The following is a 19015-nucleotide window of genomic DNA, read 5'->3' on the forward strand; positions in this document are numbered from 1 at the left end:
CTGCTAAATATAGTCAAAGGCTTTTTCTACCTCTACTGCGGTGATCATCTGGTGCTAATATGGCGTGCCACACTGACTGGCACGTGTTGAACCATCTTTGCGCTTCAGGGTAAATCCCTACCCAATTAGAACAAATGATCCCTTCAGCTTGCTGGTATTCTGTGAAGGATTTTTGTTTCTGTGTTCATCAGGGAGACTGACCTCTGGTTTTCTTACGTCTTTGGTACCAAAGTAGTGCTGACTGTGCTTTTCAGTTCTGTATCAGTGGAATCACAATATTGTACCTTCCTTCTTCTGATTCATTTATAGGGTTGCATGCAGCAGTAGATACATTTTCATAATTGTTTGGCATCCCATTATATGCAAACACAGTATAACCTCTTATGCCGGTGGACATTTGGGTTGTCTCTGGTTTTTACCTATAACAAATTCTCCTGTAGCAAACATTCATGTCTATGTTTTTGGTGATTCTGTGCAAGCATTTCTGTTGAACATAGCCTGAGCAATGAGCTTACTGGGTCTAGTATGCATGTGTTCAACTTTAGTAGTTATATCTAAGAATTTTACAAAGTAACATACCAGGACTGGCCCTGTGGCACAGCAGGTAATGCTGCCTCCTGAAGTCCACATCCCATAAGGGTCCAGTTTGAGTCCCAGCTATTTCACTTAGCATCCACCTCCCTGCTAATGTGCCTGGAAGGCAGCAGAGGATGGCTCGTGTTCTCGGGCCCCCACACACACATGGGAGACCTGGAAGAACTCCTGGCTCCTGGCTTTAAATCAGCTCAGCTCCAACTGTTTCAGCCATTTAAGGAGCAAACCAGCAGATGGGAGATCTGTCTCTCTCTCTCTCTCTCTCTCTCTCTCTCTCTCTCTCTAACTTTGCCTTTCAAATAAAATAAATGAATCCTTTCAGAAGGTGATTGTACCGACGAATGTCCTCAGCACCCATACATAGGCGCCTTCTGGGCTGTGGGTGTGCCTTTGTGTGTTTTTCACTGTGGCTGTAACAGCGGGGCATAGTGGCATCTCACTGTGGTTTTGTTTTGTGTTTTGGTTTGTCGGCCATTTGGACCTGCTCCTTTTCTCATTCTAAAGGCCTCATGTGCTTCCCTTGAGTCAGAAGTGTATCTGTCTGGAATCAGTTTTTGTGTACAGTGGGAGGTAGGGATCGGGACTGGTATTTCCCTGGGAAGAGCCTGGGGCCAGCACTGGTTATTGAAAAAGCCACTTCTTTCCCAGGGTTCAGTCATGGCTCAGCTGCCCCTACTCTGGACTTTGTATTTTTAACATTTTTTTTTGTTTATTCATTTTACGTTAAAGTCAGTTACAGTGAAAAGAAGAGACACAGAGAGAAGTCTTCCATTTGCTGGCTCACTCCCCCAAATGGCTGCAACAGCCAGCCAGAGGTGGGTCAGTCTGAAGCTGAGAGCCGGGAACCAGGAGCTTCTTTTGGGTCAGCCACATAGGTGTAGCGGCCTAAAGGTTTGGGCCATCTTCTGGTGTTTTCCCAGGCCACAAGCAGGAAGCTGAATGGGAAGTGGAGCAGCCAGGACAAATTGGTGCTCATAGGAGAAGCTGGCACGGTAAGCAGTTAGCCAGCTATGCTGCCACACTGTCCCCTCAGTTTTTAACTCTTAAAATGAACTTGTTTTCATTCTTTATTTGAGCGTGGAACAACTGAGGGACAGGCAGAGATCTCCCATCTGCTGCTTTACTCTCCAGATGCTCACAATAGCCAGGGCTGGGCCAGGTTGAAGCCAAGAGCCTGGAGCTCAATTTGAATCTCACAAATGGGTAGCAGGGCTCCAGGTACTTGAGCCTGTGCCCGCTGCTTCCCAGGGTGCACGTTAGCAGGGAGTTGGATTGAAAGTGGAGGACCTAGGTCTTGAACCAGGCACTCTGATATGGGATTTAGGGTATCCCACGTGCTATCTTAACAGCTGTGCTGCACGCCTGCCCATGGGCTTGGTGTTCTGTCCCACTATGCTGTTTGTCTCACTGCACCACTCACTCCCAGTGACCCGACCTCTGTACTGGGCCTTGCTGCTGGCAGCAGTGGCCTCTGGCTAGTTCCTTCAGTTGGCCCCAGCAGTCACAATGTCCTGGCCCTGAGGCCCTGCGGCTGCTCACGGCCTCCAGTCCCTGTGATGCCCCTGAGGTTGGTGCTGGGTCCATTACACCAGCATCCTGATGTTTGGGGAGGCCAGGACCATCCCTGGCCAGGACTGCAGGCTTGGCCCCTGCCTGCTGTGGGAACATGTCCCCCTCCAACACCATTAGGAACTCAGTATTTTTCTTAAATATGTAGTTATTGAAAGAGTTAGAGGGTGAGACATGGGTCTTCCATCCTTTGATTTGCTCCCCAAATGGCTACAGGAGCCAGGTCTGGGCCATACAGAAGCCATAAACCAGGAATTTTTACCATGTGTCCCACATGGGTGCAGGGATCCAGGCACTTGGAATATCCTCTACTGCGTTCCCAGGCACATTAGCAGGGAGCTGGATCGAAAGTGGACCAGCTGGAGTAGGAACTGGTGCCCATGTGGAATGCCAGCGCCACAGATGGTGGGTATATGTGTGGCCTATGTCACAGTACCAGCCCTGACTCAATGTTTTTTTAAATCCCTAATACTTCTAGAGTTAAATATTCTACATACTGTAAGTGGGATGTCATTTTGACTTTCCATAAATATAAGGTAATGGGAAAAACTGAAAAATACCAAGTAAAAGTATGGGGGGGAAATGCCATTGCTTAAGAGAGCTCTCAGGTGGCTACAGTCCTCACCTTGAATGCACTGGGATCCCATATGGGTTCCAGTTCTAATCCCGGCGGTCCCACTTCCCATCCAGCTCCCTGCTTGTGGCCTGGGAAAGCAGTCGAGGACGGCCCAAAGCCTTGGGACCCTGCACCTGTGTGGGAGACCTGGAAGAGATTCCAGGCTCCTGGCGTTGGATTGGATCAGCATTGGCCGTTGCGGCCACTTGAGGAGTGAATCAGTGGACAGAAGATCTTCCTCTCAGTCTCTCCTCCTCTCTGTATGTCTGACTTTTCAATAAAAATAAATAAATCTTTAAAAAGAGAGAGAGAGCTCTCAGCTTACACCTGCTTGTTTCTTATTAAGTTGGAGACAGGTAAGGGTCACAAGGGGTCAAAGGCATGGTGGACCTAACTACGTTCTCCTTGAAAGAGAACAGGACGGGGGAGGTGCTTGTGCTTACCAACTTTCTTGCTCGCCTTGTACGGTGTCCCTAACATCAGCACACATAACCCAGGCCCTGCCTTACCAAGCCCGGATGGAACACCCTGGGAAGCTCATGGGTGCCAGCTCCTTGCTCTGCAGCTATGCAGTGCACTCTTAGGGCAACCCCAAGGGCAGAGGCCGCATCAGGGGACACTTGCTGATTGAAAGCTTCCTCTTCAAGGCGCAACCTCCAATCAGCCTGATTTGCAAGCTTTCCCAGCCCCCTCACTCTGACTTTGCTTAACACCTTCACTCTCAGACTACCAGGACCTCCACTGTCAGGCCCTGCTGTGCACACTCCCCTATACCTCTCTGGGCCTTTGCTCACCTGTCCCCTGGCTTGGAAAGACCTTTCTCATCTAAAGAACAATCGGACACCCTTCCGTTTCTCCTGGTGGGACCCTTCTGGTGGCATTTCTGGGGCACAGGAGCCCAGAGCGTGGGAACCTGTGTACCTGGTGGGATCTGGAAGCATCATAGCAAGCTCCAGGTTGCTACCTGCCTGGTGGTTGCTCCAGGTTGCTGCCTGCCTGGTGGTGCCGGCCCTGGAGCACAGAACCAAGACTTTGCTATTCCTGGAATCACGGGTTTCCTGAGGGCGCAGAGAGGGGGCGTGAGCTGGCTGAGATCACACAGCCAGGCTGGTAGAGATGGAGGATTCTGGCGCTCCCTAGGGTTGGGAGGGCGGTCTGCTGCCCTGTGCCCTCTGTGCAGCTGGTGTGTTTCCTGGGTCCTGACTGAGGCTCAGTCCTGTAGCTCTTCCTTCCAATTCAGAATGGAGCTGCTCAGGTTCTTACCTGTGGAGCGGAAGCTGAGGCCCAGACAGGGGCAGAACAGGACCAGGCTGTCCCCTGGTGTTGTGCCCAGATTTTGCAATCCCCAGAAAATCATCAGGAGTGAGAAGTCGATGTAAAAGGGCAGTTTATTCAAACTAGGCTCCCAGCTGCAGCAGAAGGGGCAAAGAAGAAGCGAGCAAGGTTCAACAGCACAGGCTTTTTATACATTTCAGGCCAATTCTGTGTTATTATACCATCATGACTGGTCAGTTTATTTGTTAAGTTTTAAAAAGAGCAAGTTGGCAGGCTTCCATTGGTGGGTTTGAAGCAAGCAACTTTCAAATAGTACAAACTGGTGGGCTCTAGGGCAGTGAGCCACTTACCTAACAAGCACACCAGGGCTCTCCTTCCTGAGGAGCGCTCTGCCTTTGTGACCTGCCAGGTGACCTGCCGGGTGTCACATTCAGGCGGTCAGGCCTGGGGTTCACACAGCCCCCAGCCAAACAAACAAGGCAGAAATCACAAAGGCAGAAAACACCTAGGTTCTTCACTAGCCCTCTCAGTGGGATGTGGGTGGCAGCTGGCACCCAGGTTTCAGGAGCAGGGAGGGAGCCTGAGGTCTAGCCTCATGGGAGGAAGCAGGCCTGCCTGTAGCCGACAGGGTGCTGTGTTGTAGAAAGCTGATCCAGCCCCAGAGACCCTAACTGCTTGGCAGGACTTGCTCCTGCACTCACCCTCATGGATGCACTAGGCACCTCTGCCCCTCACCTAGACCCTGGGGTTCCAGAGAGGAGCTGCACAGGGAACCTGCTCGGGAGGGCGTGGGCTGGGCCAGTGAGGACTGGAGAGTACAGAGACCGGGCACTGTGTGATGGCCAAGGCAGAGACATCTTGTGGGAGGATGTTTGTGCAAAGGCCCTGGGGTATGCAGCTTTAGGGAAATTGCCAGGAGCTTGTAGCCACAGGACCCTGGGCCCAGAGTGGAGGAAGCCAGCTGAGGTTGGCAGGACAGTAGGGAGCTCCATGTCCTGGACACCTCCCAGGGTTTTTGCTCAACCTAAACTTGAGGTGAAAAAGCAAAAAAAACAAAACAAAACAAAAATGAAAACAAAAAAACAAAACCAAAACAAAACAAAAATGTAAAAACAGAGAGGGCCACACCCAAAACACCAGGTCACAGAAAGGGGACTCGGTGCTTCTAGAGTCAGGCTTGGCTTGCTGTTTCCTGGCCTGTCTGGGGTGCCAGCCTCATGAGCCAGAGGGTATAGCGGGTTGTGCCTGGGTAAGGGCTGGCCAGTGGCCAGGTGAGGCTCGCAGGCCCCCCAGGCATGTTGACCCGTGGGAGCAACCAGAGTCCTCTATCTCCTCTAGTCTGGCTGTGTGATCTCAGCCAGCTTGCTCTCCCTCTCTAGGCCCTGGGGGCTCCGAATTCCTGGAATTGCCAACCCTGGCTCCTGCTCTCAGCGTCTCTGATCTAATTCTCACAGCTTAAATTGCTTCCTGAGCTGACCCAGCCAGGACCGGTGCTGCTAATGACTTTTCAGTAAATGTGTACCAGGAACTGGCTCTGCAGCCTTCACCACTTTCTCAGGCCTCCCAGGCTGGGGGTGGGGCGCAGGACTGTTGGTCTCCCTGAGCAGAGGGGCAGCCAGAGGGGTCAAGTGGTCAGCCTGGGGTCACATAGTGAGACACTGGGACAGATGATCAGGCCCTGGTGGGTATGGGGGTGGGAGATACAGCAGCAACAGGTGCAGTAGGGACTCAGCCATGTGGCTGCCCCACCCTGCTACCTGTCCAGATTCTGAGAGGAGGCTCCGCTGAGTGACTGGCCTGGGTCACGCAGCGGGTAAGAACACAGCTGGGAGTGGCACCCGTATCAGACTTGCTCTCAACTCGCTCTGGAAGCCAGTTTGCTAGACTCCACTTTTCCTCAGATCCATACCTGGATGGGACTCGAGTGCCATCCTTTGCAGACCCTCAGGGAGCAGATCTGAGGGTGCTGAACTCCACAACGGCCCAGGTGGGTGGAATCTGAGGGACTAGGGCGTGGCCAGGGTATGGGTTTCCTCACCAGAGCCCTTCCCCATCTGGGTTGCCTGGTTCAGGGAGTTCAGGGAGCCTGGCTGGGTTCCTGTGGATCCCCAGGGAGGAAAGGAAGGCCCAGGAGCCGGAAACTGCTCCCTTGAACCTGAGGTGTTGGTTGCAGAGGTGTGTGAAGGATGGTAGGGGCCATGAGCTGTGCCCACGCTGGGCCGCCAGGTGGTGCTTGGCCTGGCGCTGCTTTCCTGCCGCCAGCTGGGAGCAGCAGGAATCGGTCTCTCTTCTGATTCAGCCAGGGCTGTCACAGGGGAGCAGGTTGTACAAGGCAGGGAGGCAGGTGAGGGGCTCAGAACCAGGTGATGGGCCGCTCCCTTCCCCACTCTGCCCCAGGGGCAGCTGTGTGACTGAGACACACCGTGCCTGCCCGGTGGCAGGGTGGGGGCACTCGGGGCTGGGTGTGCCTGGGACCACAGTGTGTGATGTCCCACTCCTGCCTCCCTTCCCACAGGTGTCCCTGGGGCCTGGCCTGAGGCAGCAGCCACCATGTTCTCTTGCGTGAAGGCCTACGAGGAGCAGGACTATGCGGCCCTGAAGCGGAGCTGCCAGCGCAAGAAGGTGCTCTTTGAGGACCCCCACTTTCCTGCCACTGATGACTCACTCTACTACAAGGCCACCCCAGGGCCTGCCGTCCAGTGGAAGCGGCCCAAGGTCAGTGCTGGGTTCGGGACTTAGAGGGCGGAGAGACAGGGACACCCAAGGACCCCTGACCATGAGGAAGCTCCCCCCTCCTCCAAGTCCCTTCCACAATCTCTCCCGCCCCGGTTGCTGGCGAGATTGGGCAAGGAGCACCATGGCCCACACCACCCAGCCAGGCCCACATGCCCGCCACTTTCCCTTGGGTCATTTCTGGGATCAGAATAAGCTGATATGGGTGTGACTTTTTTTCTGAGTAAGAAATAGAGTGAAGTTCAAGTGTGTGGGAGCTACTTCCTGATTATTACTGTAATGGTTTTGGAGTAGTCACTGGCTGTGTGAATAAGGAGCATTTACGATGCTGATTGATCAATAATAATTATAGTAAAAAATAATAGCGCCTGCCCTCAAACTGTTGTTGTGAGGATTAAAAGAGAGGAAGTGCAGAGGAGCTTGGCCTGAGGCCCAGTACTCATCCAAAAGCCATTAGGAGGAATATTGGTGAGGTTGAGTGAGGCGGCCCTGGCCTCGGGCATTGGCCTTGCCAGGTGAGTTTCTCTTCTCTTCCTCTGTAACTCTGAGAGGCAGACAGAAGCAGAGAGAAATTCCACCAGCTGGTTCACTCCCCAGATCCCGTAGCCGCTGGGCTGAGGCTAGGCTTCACCGGCCTAAAGCCTGGAGACAGCAGCTCAATTAAGGTCTCCTATGTGGTTGGCAGGGACTGGGTTGTTTGTGTGTTTTTTTTTCTTTTTTAAGATTTATTTATTTTTATTGCAAAGTCAGATATACAGAGAGGAGGAGAGACAGAAAGATCTTCTGTTCGATGATTCACTCCCCAAGTGACCACAACGGCCAGTACTGCGCTGATCCGAAGCCAGGAGCCAGGAGCTCTTCTGGGTCTCCCACGCGGGTGCAGGATCTCAAGGCTTTTGGCCGTCCTTGACTGCTTTCCCAGGCCACAGGCAGGGAGCTGGATGGGAAGTGGAGCCGCCAAGATTAGAACCAGCGACCATATGGGATCCCGGTGTGTGCAAGGCGAGGACCTTAGCCATTAGGCCAACGTGCCAGGCCTGGTTGGTTTGTTTTTAACAATTTATTTGTTTATTTATTTATTTATTTATTTATTTATTTATTTTTAATTCATTAATTACATTGCATTATGTGACACAGTTTCATAGGTACTTGGATTCTCCCCACCCCTCCCCAAACCCTCCCACCATGGTGGATTCCTCCACCTTGTTGCATAACCACAGCTCAAGTTCAGTTGAGATTCCCCCATTGCAAGCATATACCAAACATAGAGTCCATCATCTTATTGTCCAAACAATTTATTTTTATATCTCTGAAAAAAATGACAGAGAAGGGAGACAGACAGAAGACAGAATTTTTGCTGGTTCATCACCCAAACAGCTTCAACAGCCAGAGTAGGGCCAGGTTAAAGTCAGAAGCCTGGAACTTCATCTCAGTCTCCCACATGGGTGCAGGGGACCAGGTACCCGGGCCATCTTGCACTGCCTTCCCAGGCTGTTAGCAGGGAGCCAGATCAGAAGTAGAGCAGCCAGGACACGAACCAGCACTCTGTCAGGGAATGTCGATATTGCAGGTGGTAGCTGAAGCTGTTATACCACAGTGCTGCCCCTTAGGAACCCAGTTACTTAAGCTATCACTCCTGCCTCCCAGGCCTGCACTGGCAGGAAGCTTAGAGTCAGTGAAGACCCCCAGGCCCAGGCCCCCCTGCTCTCTCAGGCAGTGGCAGTGCAGCTGGGACCTGGGGCACTCAGCTCCTGTCTGAGGGTAGTGGGGACCATTGAAAGACAGGCTGTTAGCCTGTGTGACGGCTTTGGCTTTGCATGGGCCAAAGCTCCCCAGCCCCAGGCTTCCTGGAAAAGGCAGTGAGTAGGGGACTCAGTGGAGATGCATGCCTGGGATCACCCCATGGACATGCCTGAGACCGTCCCACAGGTGACCAGCAGAGGCTGGTCCTAGCTGCTGGTCCTGACTCCAGGACAAGGGCTGGATGCCTGTGACCTCAGCCAGCTGAGCCGCAGCCATAGAATCTTTGACCCTAGTGTCACGTGTCTGGATCCCCCAGGGAACCTCCAGCCGGACTCCCACGCCTTCCTCTCCCTGCTTTGTCAAGTGGGTGGGGTAGGCAGCCAGCCTCAAAGGGCCCTTTGTGAGGCTGTAGGCCTTCAGCTCTAGGTCCCTAGCTAGAACTCAATCTAGCCCTTAGCTGCCCTGTCCCACCCTCCTGCCCTGCAGCTGTCACCTGGATGTTTCAGATCTGTGGCTCAGGAAGATGACTAGTGAGGCCAGGCCATGACAGGGGAAACTCAGGCCTGCTGTGTGTCCTCATGGAATCACCTGCCCTCTCTAAGTCTCTCTTCCTGCGGAGCCCAGGGTTCTGCCATACACATCCACCTCTTCTCCTTTGCTGCCATTCCTGCTGGGGGCCTCTGTAGACAGGGCCACAGAACAGGAGGGGAGCAGGGGCAGGGTGCGGGGTTGGAGCAAAGGGGTGTCTCAGTGGGGCCCAAGAGGGGCCGAGCAGGACGTCAGGTCTGTCTTGCTCAGGGATGGGACAGGGCTACCCGAAGGTGCCTGTTGACTCACAGCTGCTTGCCTCTGGCCTGAGTCCCACCTGCAAACAGAGCTGAGAGCCAGCGTTTCCACTCCCTAGCATCCAGCTTCTCTTGGCGATCAACCTGGTGTCAGGCACCCAGGGCCAGTCCTCCTAGGATGTTCATCTATTACTGACCCTGCAGGTGGGTCCAGGCTGCCACCTGGAGCACCTACGTGCCTTAAGTCCTTGCCCCATTTGCTTGCAGGCCTATTGTTTGTTCCTCCCAGGACAGTAAACATCTTTTGGCTTCCCTCCCAGGCCTGGCAAGGAAGTAAGAGAAGAAAATGGATAGTCAGCGAGGCCTGGGGGTTCCCAGGGCTTTGGACAGGAGCCACCTGCCTCCTCCCCCTGACCCAGAGGTCCCTTGTCATCCTGTAGGGCCCCACCCCCATACCTGGACATTGGCCCAGGGGGTTCATGGGGGAACACTGGTTGGGGGCCTGGAGTCGCATCAGTCCTAAGCTCTCCCAAGGCAGTCTGGTGGCTGGCAGCTCTGTCCCTGGGCCTTGTCCTGGTGAAGGCTCTGCTCCTCACCACGTGCTTATTACTATGCAGCAGGTGATTGGCTCTGGGGCCTGGCAGCTAGGGGCACACTCAGCCCATCTGAGCCTCTGAGGTGGGCTAGCCGGGGGAGGGTGTGTTGCAGGGGACGAGCATTGCTACCAGTACAACTCCCGAGACACTGCCTTTCTTTCCCGTGCCAAGCAGAGGGTCCCACTTCCGTGATCTGAGAGTCTAGCAGGAAGGTATGGGGGTAAAGGTGGACGTCCAGGACAGAGCGGGGGCAGGGTCAGCGAGCCTCTGCAGGTGCAGCACAGGTGGCTGGCTGCACGCAGCATTCCTGTTGGTACACAGGGGCCGGCACCGGTTTCCTCTTGTGCACAGAGGGTGTGGGTTAGGCTGTGGCCTGCCGTCTGGTGGAGCTGGTCTGACGGGCTGGGAGGGTGGGGCCGGGAGAGGAGCTGACTGCAGTTGCAGAAGGCTGTGTCCTAGAGGCGTGTTGACCAGGAGGCTCACCTTCTAGGACCCATTCCTGTGGCCAGTGTGCAGATGGTGGCCCAGGGCAGTAGAATCACGCATGTTGGCCCTGAGCCCAACTCACTGGTCCTGTGCTGGTAGCAGTGAAGGATTGTACTTCTCCCGCCCCTTCCTAAAGCTTGCATGGCAACATGCTCTGGGCTGTTGCTGGGGACAGGTGGAGGAAGGAGGAAGGGTGGTGACATAGAGGGCCTGGAGTGAGACTGGCCGAGCTTGTGTCTTGGTCGCCTCTTCCTGCATAGCTTGGGCAGGTGATGTGACCTCTCTGTTCCTGGATTTTCTCACCTGTGAGGAGATGCTGGCGGCAGTTGTCTTTCAGGGCAATTTTACACGGTGCCCAGTTTGCCACAGGTGCCTGGTTCTCATGAGCCTTTAGAGATGTGCTTCAGGGCCTCGGGACTCTGGGGAGGTCCCAGCTGGCACCAAGATGGAGCTGGTGAGCCCCAGCCTCTGTGTGGTGGGAGCCCCAGGCCATACCTCCTCGGCAGCCTGGCATCCCAGCTCCCGGCCCTGCCACAGTGAGTCCACAGTGGACTCTGCTAACCTGATTCCCAGGCTTGGTCCCTCTTCGCAGGGATAGAGAAGCACCCAGGGCTACAACTCTGTGCTGGGCACAGGGCCTCACCATGATAGTGAGCTCTGGCCCTGGCTGGGCTGTTCAGTGAGGTATTCTGCCGTCTTGTCTGTCCGGCCACTGCCTTGCTTCTTCTTCTTTGTTTTTTTTTTTAAAAGATTTATTTATTTTATTACAAAGTCAGATATACAGAGAGGAGGAGAGACAGAGAGGAAGATCCTCCATACGGTGGTTCACTCCCCAAGCGAGCCACAATGGCCGGTGCTGCGCCGATCCGAAGCCGGGAACCAGGAATCTCTTCCGGGTCTCCCACGCAGGTTCAGGGTCCCAAGGCTTTGGGCCGTCCTCGACTGCCCTCCTAGGCCACAAGCAGGGAGCTGGATGGGAAGTGGAGCTGCCGGGATTAGAACCGGCGCTCACATGGGATCCCAGGGCGTTCAAGGCGAGGACTTTAGCCATTAGGCCACGCTGCCGGGCCCCACTGCCTTGCTTCTTGACCTTGAATGTCACCACTCCTCCTTCGTATAGTGGGGCCATAGTATCTGCATCCCAGGGCAATGGCTGGGAGTACTGAAAGGTGAGGGTACTCTGAAGACAGCTTCCCCCATGTCTACAGAGCTGGGGCTGCCAAGCAGGGGCCTTCTCTTCCATGGCCCGGGGTGTCTAGGGTTCTCCACATAGAGGCACGTGAGGCCCTCTGCCGCCCCACCTGGCCTGCCTCCCTGGCGTCGCAGGCATATGCTTAGTTCCAGCTGCCGGAGCCCAGAGGCTGGGCTGGGTGTGGCCAGGCCTGCGAGACAAGATAGGCAGCAGACTTGGCCTTGGGTCAAGATGCTTCTTGCGATGTCTCCATATCAGTGTGCAGACCCGTGCCCTGGAGAAGCCACCCTGCAGCCTGGCCCTGGCTCACTCTGGCATCAAAACTGGCAGGAGTGGTCAGGAGCCACTTATGCCCTCAGGGGACTTGGAGTCCTTGCTCTAGCTCTGGGCATAGGGGTCCCAAACATCTGAGTGGGTACGCAGGGCCCTTCTTCCCATTTCCACTGCTGCATGTCCCATGTCTGTGGTCTGTGGAGAAGCATTTGTTCAACCCTGAAGGGGTAAGAGTCCTGCTGGGGCCATGGAAGCACAGGAGAGGTGGAGCCACAGGTCCGGAGTTACGCAGCCTGCAGGTGGGGAGCAGGACTCTGCTGGCCTCTGCTGGCCTCTGCTGGCCTCTGCTGGCCTCTGCTGGCCTCTGCTGACTGCCTGAAGTAGGATGTTGGTCTGTCTTGCACTTGAATTGGTCCAGGAGCATCTGCTGAAGTGGAGACAGGCAGAGGCCTGCCTCATCCTTTCCCGGCTGCGTGACAAGGCGTGTGATGCAACCTCTCACCTGTAGAATTGTCTTACTGTCCCCTCCCGGACCATGGGGAGTCTTTTCATAGCACCTGGCACATGGGAGGCCATACCAAGGAGAGCTCCATGCAGGGAGGATGCTGAGAGGAGTGGGCCTGTGGGCTTGTGTGGCCACTGCAGGCCCAGGAAGAGCCCTGCTTGCCCAGGGAAAGGGGAAAAATTCTGTTCATCCATGGTTCTATAGAGCCTGGCCGTTGGTCCCACATCAGACAAGTAGGGGCTCAGGGGTCTGTGTTGGTGACCTGGGGCCAGGCTGGGAGCCAAGCTGGGTGCTCCTGCAGGGATCTGCCAGCTGCTCAGCTTGGCCTGTGGTGGGATGCCAAGGGCCATGAGGGTCACCAATCCAGATGAAATCATGACTTCCAGCATCTGAAAGTGTAAACAGAGACCCACTGGCTAGGCACTAGGCGAGGTACTTTTCTCCAGGGGGATTGGTCAGTGTGGATGATGCATGACTCCAGGTGAGGAAGCTGGGCCTCAGAGGGGCTGCTGGGCTTCCTCCTCCCCCCAACTGGAGCCAGGGCCTGGCTCCTGGGGGGTGTAAAGAAAGAAGCCCCCACCCCCCCAGCACAAAGAGGTGGGAAGCCCAGGCCCCAGCACTGTGGGTGGGATCAGGTCCAGAGAGCAGTAAATCCCAGAGCCCGCCATGGCAGGCAGAGCCAAAGCTTTGGGAACTAGGAAGGGGTGGCCCGAGGCCTGTTGGTTGGCATGACTCATTGCCCTCCCCTGACTGCCAGACCATGTTCTGGGCTCACTGCCTTGGGCCATACCTGTTGATCTCTGTGGAAAACCACAAGAAGGACTTTGTGGCCACAGGTCCTGCTGCAGGGGTTAAAGCATCCTTCAGGGTGCCTGCATCCCTTATCTGAGTCCTCGGCACCAAGTCCTGGCTCCACTGCCAATTCCAGCTAACTGCTGATGCTCAGCCCTGAAGGCAGATGGAGATGGCCTGAGCACTTGGGTGCCTGCTACCCATGTGGGAGGCTCAGACTAAGTTCCCGGCTTCCAGTTCAACCTAGGGCAGCCCCAATCATTGTGAACACTTGGAGAGTGAACCAAAAAATGGGCAATATCTCTGTCTTTTTCTCTTCTTGGATCTCTTTGCCTGCTGTCAAGTGACTAAATTGAACAATGTTTTTAAATGACTTTCTGCTGCATTGGGCATCTGCTTGCTGCATGCCTTTGTCAAGTCCTTGTACTCCCTGTGGACAGTGGCAGCTCCTCTTCCTGGGATGGCCTGAGACTAGGGGAGACTACAGGGCAGGGAGTGCTACCCAGGGTCCCAACTCCTGGCTCCTGAATTCCTTCGCTTTATGGTTATCACCTGAATTCCTGGTACCCCACCCTGCTTTTTCCTGACTGAGGCTCTGCTGGCTGGCCAGTGGGGAAGGCAGTCTGGCGCCAGATCCAGCATCCTGGCACCCTCCTGCAGTTCCCAGTCACTGGCAGTTGCTCAACTGGAAAACGTCCTCTGGTCATGCACAGACTCTGCAGCAGGACCAGGGAAAGGTGGGTTTGGGGGAGCGGGTGGGTCACACTGACCACAAGCCTCCTTTCTACTAGGGGTGGCCGGTGTCCCTCATGGTCTCCTCTCACCACTGTAGGACATCTGTGAGGACCCACGCCTCTTTGTGGATGGCATCAGCTCCCATGACCTGCACCAGGGCCAGGTGGGCAACTGCTGGTTCGTAGCGGCCTGCTCGTCTCTTGCCTCCCGCGAGTCCCTGTGGCAGAAGGTGAGTCAAGGAGTAGGGGAGGGGAATGCGGGCTAGTGCTGTACAGGTGAGCCTGTCTGAGCATGGCAGGTGTGCAGGAGATGGCTAGGGAAGGACCCTGGATCTCCAGTACCAGACAGGTGTCACTGTCTTCCCTTACCCATCAGCCGGACCCAGGTGCAGGTTCCAGGAGTCTGTGTGACCCCTTCCCCTCAGCAAGGTGGTTCTATCATGTCCCCACCGCAGTTGAGTAGCCCTGGAGCCCCTTGGCAGGAGACATACCTGTGCAATAGGGATGTTGGCAGTGGGACCCAAGAGCCTCGCAGGCTGGGGTTTGAGCCTTAGCTTCCCCCACTTGGTGGCTCTGATGCTGGCTTCCACTTGCTCAGTCTGCAAAACTCGGGCCTCACAGGCAGGTGCAAGGATACAATGGGTTCTTGTCCATCAGGCCCCGTGCACGGCATAAGGTCTCGTTCCCGAGGCTGCCCTGGCTAGTGCTCAGGTCCTAGCACCTGCACGCCAGGGACTCCCTGCAAAGCAGATGTGAGCTTCTCCTGGGTCTCTGAGGTGTCCCTCAGCCGTCAGAGGGTGCTGTGCCCTGGACCCAGACTGCCTCTGGGTGGTGCCCTGTTCTCTCATCCTGTGCACAGCGGATGGTGCTGTCTCTCAAAGCCCCTTGGCGGGGGCGGAGGGGAGAGGCCATCCACAGAGTTAGGCCCCTGCTGTCCCTGTGCAGGTTGGGCAGCTGCCAGCTTTGGGTCCCAGGCACCTCAGCAGAGACCATGGCTGTGCCTTGGTCGCTGAGCTGGGAGTAGGGAGGATCCTTGGACACATCTGGGATCCTTTCACTTGAGGGGTGCAAGGGCCTGCAGCTCTCTCTGGTGGGTGGGGGGGCTGCCTCCACTCCCCAGCCTTTAGCCTGCTCTTGCATGTGGGGCTTGGTCTGGGTCTGGAGGGGAATTCTGTTGGGCCAGCCTGCACTACCCAGCCTAGCCTGTAATCACCTGTTTTCCTGCTTTCTTCCCTCTCGGGGTAAGCTCCCTGCAGGCCAGCCTGGCCCAGCTTGCTCTGCCTGCTGAACCCAGCAAGGCACCAGCATGGGAGAGTTAACCCATGCGGTCAGGGCCAGTGTGGGCCAGCAACCCCTGCTAGAGGCCTGCTCCTTGGAGCCCCAACTTGCTGTGGACCCTGCTCTGGCCTGGAGGGAGGCAGAGGCTACAGGCTACAGGCTGATGCTGGGTGACCTTTAGCCAGGCTGCTGGTTCCTCCTGCGCGTTGCTGGGGCCCCCAGGCTGGGCCTTCTCTCAGGAGCAGGGGCAGGGCTGGGTGCTGTTAGCTAATTACACTCTACCTCCGGGTGCTGTTGCTGTGAGGGGCCCTGGGGACTGGAGGGAGGCCCTGGGGTGCTCATTACGGAGCCTTTTGCCCCCGCTGCCCCTGATGACCCACCCTGTTTGTTGTCACCCCTCCCTTCTTGGGCCTGTTGCTGTGCAGGGCCTCCCCTGCCTGGCCTGGTTTCTTCCTGGAGTGGGTGGGGATTGCTCAGCCTGCCCTGCAGCCCTGCTCCCCCACCTGGACACACATGTCCCCTTCTCCAGGAAGGCAAAGAAAGAGGAAGAGAAAGGGAGAACAGATCTTCCAGCTACAGTTCACTCCCCAAATGACTGCAACAGCCAGAGAGTTGGGCTAGTCTGAAGTCAGGAACCTAGAGCCTCTTCTGGGTCTCCCACATGGGGGTGGAAGGTTGAGCCATGCTCTGCTGCTTTCCCAGGCCATAAGCAGGGAGCTGGATTGGAAGCAGAGCAGCTGGGACTCCAACCAGTGCTCATATGGGATGGTGGTGCCACAGGCTGTGTTAGCTCACTGTGCTGCAACACTACTGCCCCCTTTCTCTGTTATGTGACAGGGGTCTCCCTCTTCTCTGGGCTCTTTGGGGGGGGCCTCCTGTGCTTGACTGCTCCCCGAGTCAGGGCAGTGGACTTGTGCTGAGCCAGGATGTGAGTGGTTGGTTGAGCATCTGCCATGGGGCCTGGCCTGCCCTGGCCTGGCCTGAGCCAGACAGAAGGACCCTGGGAGCATGCTTGCCCTGGACACACAGACAGGCTCCTGGGTGGAGAGGACTGTCCCTGTCCTTCCATGGCTTCATAACTCACTGTGAGGCTGAAAGACAAAACCAGTGCTCAGATCCAAGGCAAACCTGAATGTAGGCGAGAGTGGGAACAGTTCCCAGGTGAGATCCTTGGCCTGCCCCTCCAGCCAAGAGCAGACGGTTTGGAGGGTCATGTGGTGCCTCATCTCGCCAGGGGTGGGCCTCTCCACCTGGAGCAGGGGCCACATCGGCCCCAGGAGTGCCCCTGGGGCTGCAGGTGTTTTTATGGGCCCCAGGCTCTGTCTTGGGAGATCCTGACAGTCACTTCAGCCACATCTAGCCGTGTATGGTCTGTGTTTGTGGTTCACTAGAGCCTTCAGATCATTCTCTATTGCTCCACCTGGGCCTGTCTTCCGTTTGTTTGCCGTGTGTGTCTGCCTGGCACGCCCACATACCCAGCCACTCTCACATGTCCTTGCGCTGCCTTGCACCTTCACAGAACAGCTGTGCTCCTGATGCCATCTCAGGCTCTGGCGAGATGGTCGTCTTACGGATTCTTCGTTGGCCTCCATCCCTTGGAGGTGGGGGTGCAGGGTCTCTGCATAGGTGGAGCAAGCTGAGGGGTCCTAGTCTTGGCAGAGCCCACTTGTGGCAACCAGAGGGCAGAGTTGAGGTAGGGCCAGCAGCTGGAGGTTGTCTGGAAGGGTTGTAAGGAATGAGCGTTCCGAGGCTTGGTCAGAGACCTGTCCATCTGCAAGCTGAGTTTGCAGTTCCGCAGGTGCCTCTGAATGCTCAGGAAAGCCTGAGAGCCACAACCTGCTGGTGGACCGGGGCCTGGCAGAGGGCATGGGAGAGGGCAGTGGTAAGCTCAGGGCTGTGGGGGGTAGTGACTCCTGGGTGTGGCGTGGCCACCTCAGTCAGGTGTATCCACTGGACCCCATCCTGGGGGAAGGGTGTATGTGACCTGTTTCTCCCATGCCCTCTGCCCCCACTTGCTACCCAGAAGCAAGTGCTCACTTCTGCACAAACAAGCCAGCTCCCAGCCCATCGCGGTAGTCAGGGCTGTTGCCACAGCAGTTGCCAACAGCGGCCTGGTCCCTAAGGAACTGTGGCCCTGCTGCCTGCCTGCAGTGCCGGCTTTGCCACTGCTGAGGCGAGGAGAGCAGGGGCAGATCGGAGGACGCCCACTCTGCGCACGCTGCATTTGTGAGACCTGGGAGGTGTGCTGGGCGGGCCAGTGGAAAAGAGGAGTGGGTGGAAGGGGAGGCGGGGCTTCTGGGGCAGCCTGTTCTCCTGGTGGCCCTGGGTGCCCTGGCCCCACTTGGCTGCTGGGCGTTGGCGAGTGAGGGAGCAACAGCAGCAGCCGTGCCTGGGCCATGGCGGAGGATGCGCCACAGCGGCCGCAGCTGGACATGCCGCTGGTCCTGGACAAAGATCTGACCAGGCAGATGCGTCTGCGCGTGGAGAGCCTGAAGCAACGCGGGGAGAAGCGTCAGGATGGCGAGAAGCTGCTGCGGCCTGCCGAGTCCGTGTACCGCCTGGACTTCGTCCAGCAGCACAAGCTGCAGTTCGAGCGCTGGAATGTGGAGCTGGACAAGCCTGGCAAGGTCACCATCACGGGCACCTCCCAGAACTGGACGCCCGACCTCACCAACCTCATGACGCGCCAGCTGCTCGACCCCACCGCCATCTTCTGGCGCAAGGAGGACTCAGACGCCATGGATTGGAATGAGGCCGATGCCCTGGAGTTCGGTGAGCGCCTGTCGGACCTGGCCAAGATCCGCAAGGTCATGTACTTCCTCATCACTTTCGGCGAGGGGCTCGAGCCCACCAACCTCAAGGCCTCCGTGGTCTTTAACCAGCTCTGACACTGACTCCTCACTGCCATCCCTCCTCCTGCCTGACCAGCTACCCACTGCCCTGCCGCTGTCTCCTTCCACCCCCGGGGTATTTGGGGATGATGCTCTTCCAACAGTTGTGCTCCTCAGGGTCGGCTGAGTTCCCCATCCCCAGTGCTCTCGTCTCCTTCATGCAGCTCCCAGGAAGGAGAGTGTGAGGCTGTTAGCTTAGAAGCTGCTGCTGTAGCCGGTGGAGACCTCGGCAGTGCTCGTATGGTCAGGGCAATGGTGACGGCCCCTCTCTCCCCCTACTCGATCATGGAGAAGAATGAGAGAGAGAGAGAGAGAGAGGGAGAGAGAGAAGTGGCGGAGATCCAGTGAGACACATCAGAAGATCTGGAACACCAGCCAGGACCAACGGGACAGGGAAGTGGCTCCGAGGACTCCAGCAAGCAGGAGGTCGCTGCTCCCCCCATCCCACATCTGGAGGCGCAAGGACCCAGGAAGGCACTGCTGCTGTCACAATCTGGTGTGACCCCATGCAGCCCTGGGGATCCTCAGCATGTGCCCTGAAGTGGTGGTGCTTGGTCAGTGGGTGTGGCTGGGCCAGGAGACCCAGCACTGGCCGTTTGTTGGAGTGGGGAGGGCAGCAGGATGGAGCTGTAGATTCAGGCGGACACTTGGGAAGTCATGTGCAGAACTCGTCTTTGGAAATGAGCACAGCCTGAGAGCAGGCAGCAGCCATGTGGACAGAATCTGGGGGGCTGTGCCCGCCGTGCAGGTTTGGCATCAGGGGTCTTCAGAGGGGCTTCTGGAGTGGGGCCCAAGACCTCAGGTGTCTGCCTTGCTGAGCTAGGCTTTGGTCACTCACTGCTTGGCACCACCCCAGGTTTCATCCGACTGTCACTGTGTTGATATTTCTGGAGTTTATTGACTGGTGTCGGAAGAGGAGGTGAAAGGTGTTGGGTGGAGCAGGATGTGTGCAT

General features: G+C 56.5%; 2 protein-coding genes across 5 annotated transcripts in view; both read left to right on the forward strand.

Moving 5' to 3' along the window:
• The window catches only part of CAPN5 (calpain 5), a 53826-nt gene that overhangs the window by 16452 nt on the left and 18359 nt on the right, over nt 1-19015 (forward strand). The window contains exons 1-3 of one of the 4 annotated variants that reach the window (XM_058663632.1): nt 5887-6041; nt 6570-6769; nt 13992-14123. In XM_058663632.1, the coding sequence (XP_058519615.1) occupies nt 6605-6769; nt 13992-14123 (297 nt within the window). In that variant the 5' untranslated portion in view covers nt 5887-6041; nt 6570-6604. Of the gene's footprint in view, nt 1-5886; nt 6042-6127; nt 6230-6340; nt 6418-6569; nt 6770-13991; nt 14124-19015 lie in introns of those variants that run through there. The other 3 variants (XM_058663633.1, XM_058663634.1, XM_058663630.1) reach the window with 3 other exon arrangements.
• OMP (olfactory marker protein) lies at nt 17113-18088 on the forward strand. Its single transcript, XM_004589862.2, has one exon. The coding sequence runs from the start codon at nt 17568-17570 to the stop codon at nt 18057-18059; it is 492 nt and encodes a 163-aa protein (XP_004589919.2). The 5' UTR covers nt 17113-17567; the 3' UTR covers nt 18060-18088.

The sequence above is a fragment of the Ochotona princeps genome, chromosome 4, assembly GCF_030435755.1.
Source record: "Ochotona princeps isolate mOchPri1 chromosome 4, mOchPri1.hap1, whole genome shotgun sequence".
Taxonomy (NCBI): domain Eukaryota; kingdom Metazoa; phylum Chordata; class Mammalia; order Lagomorpha; family Ochotonidae; genus Ochotona; species Ochotona princeps.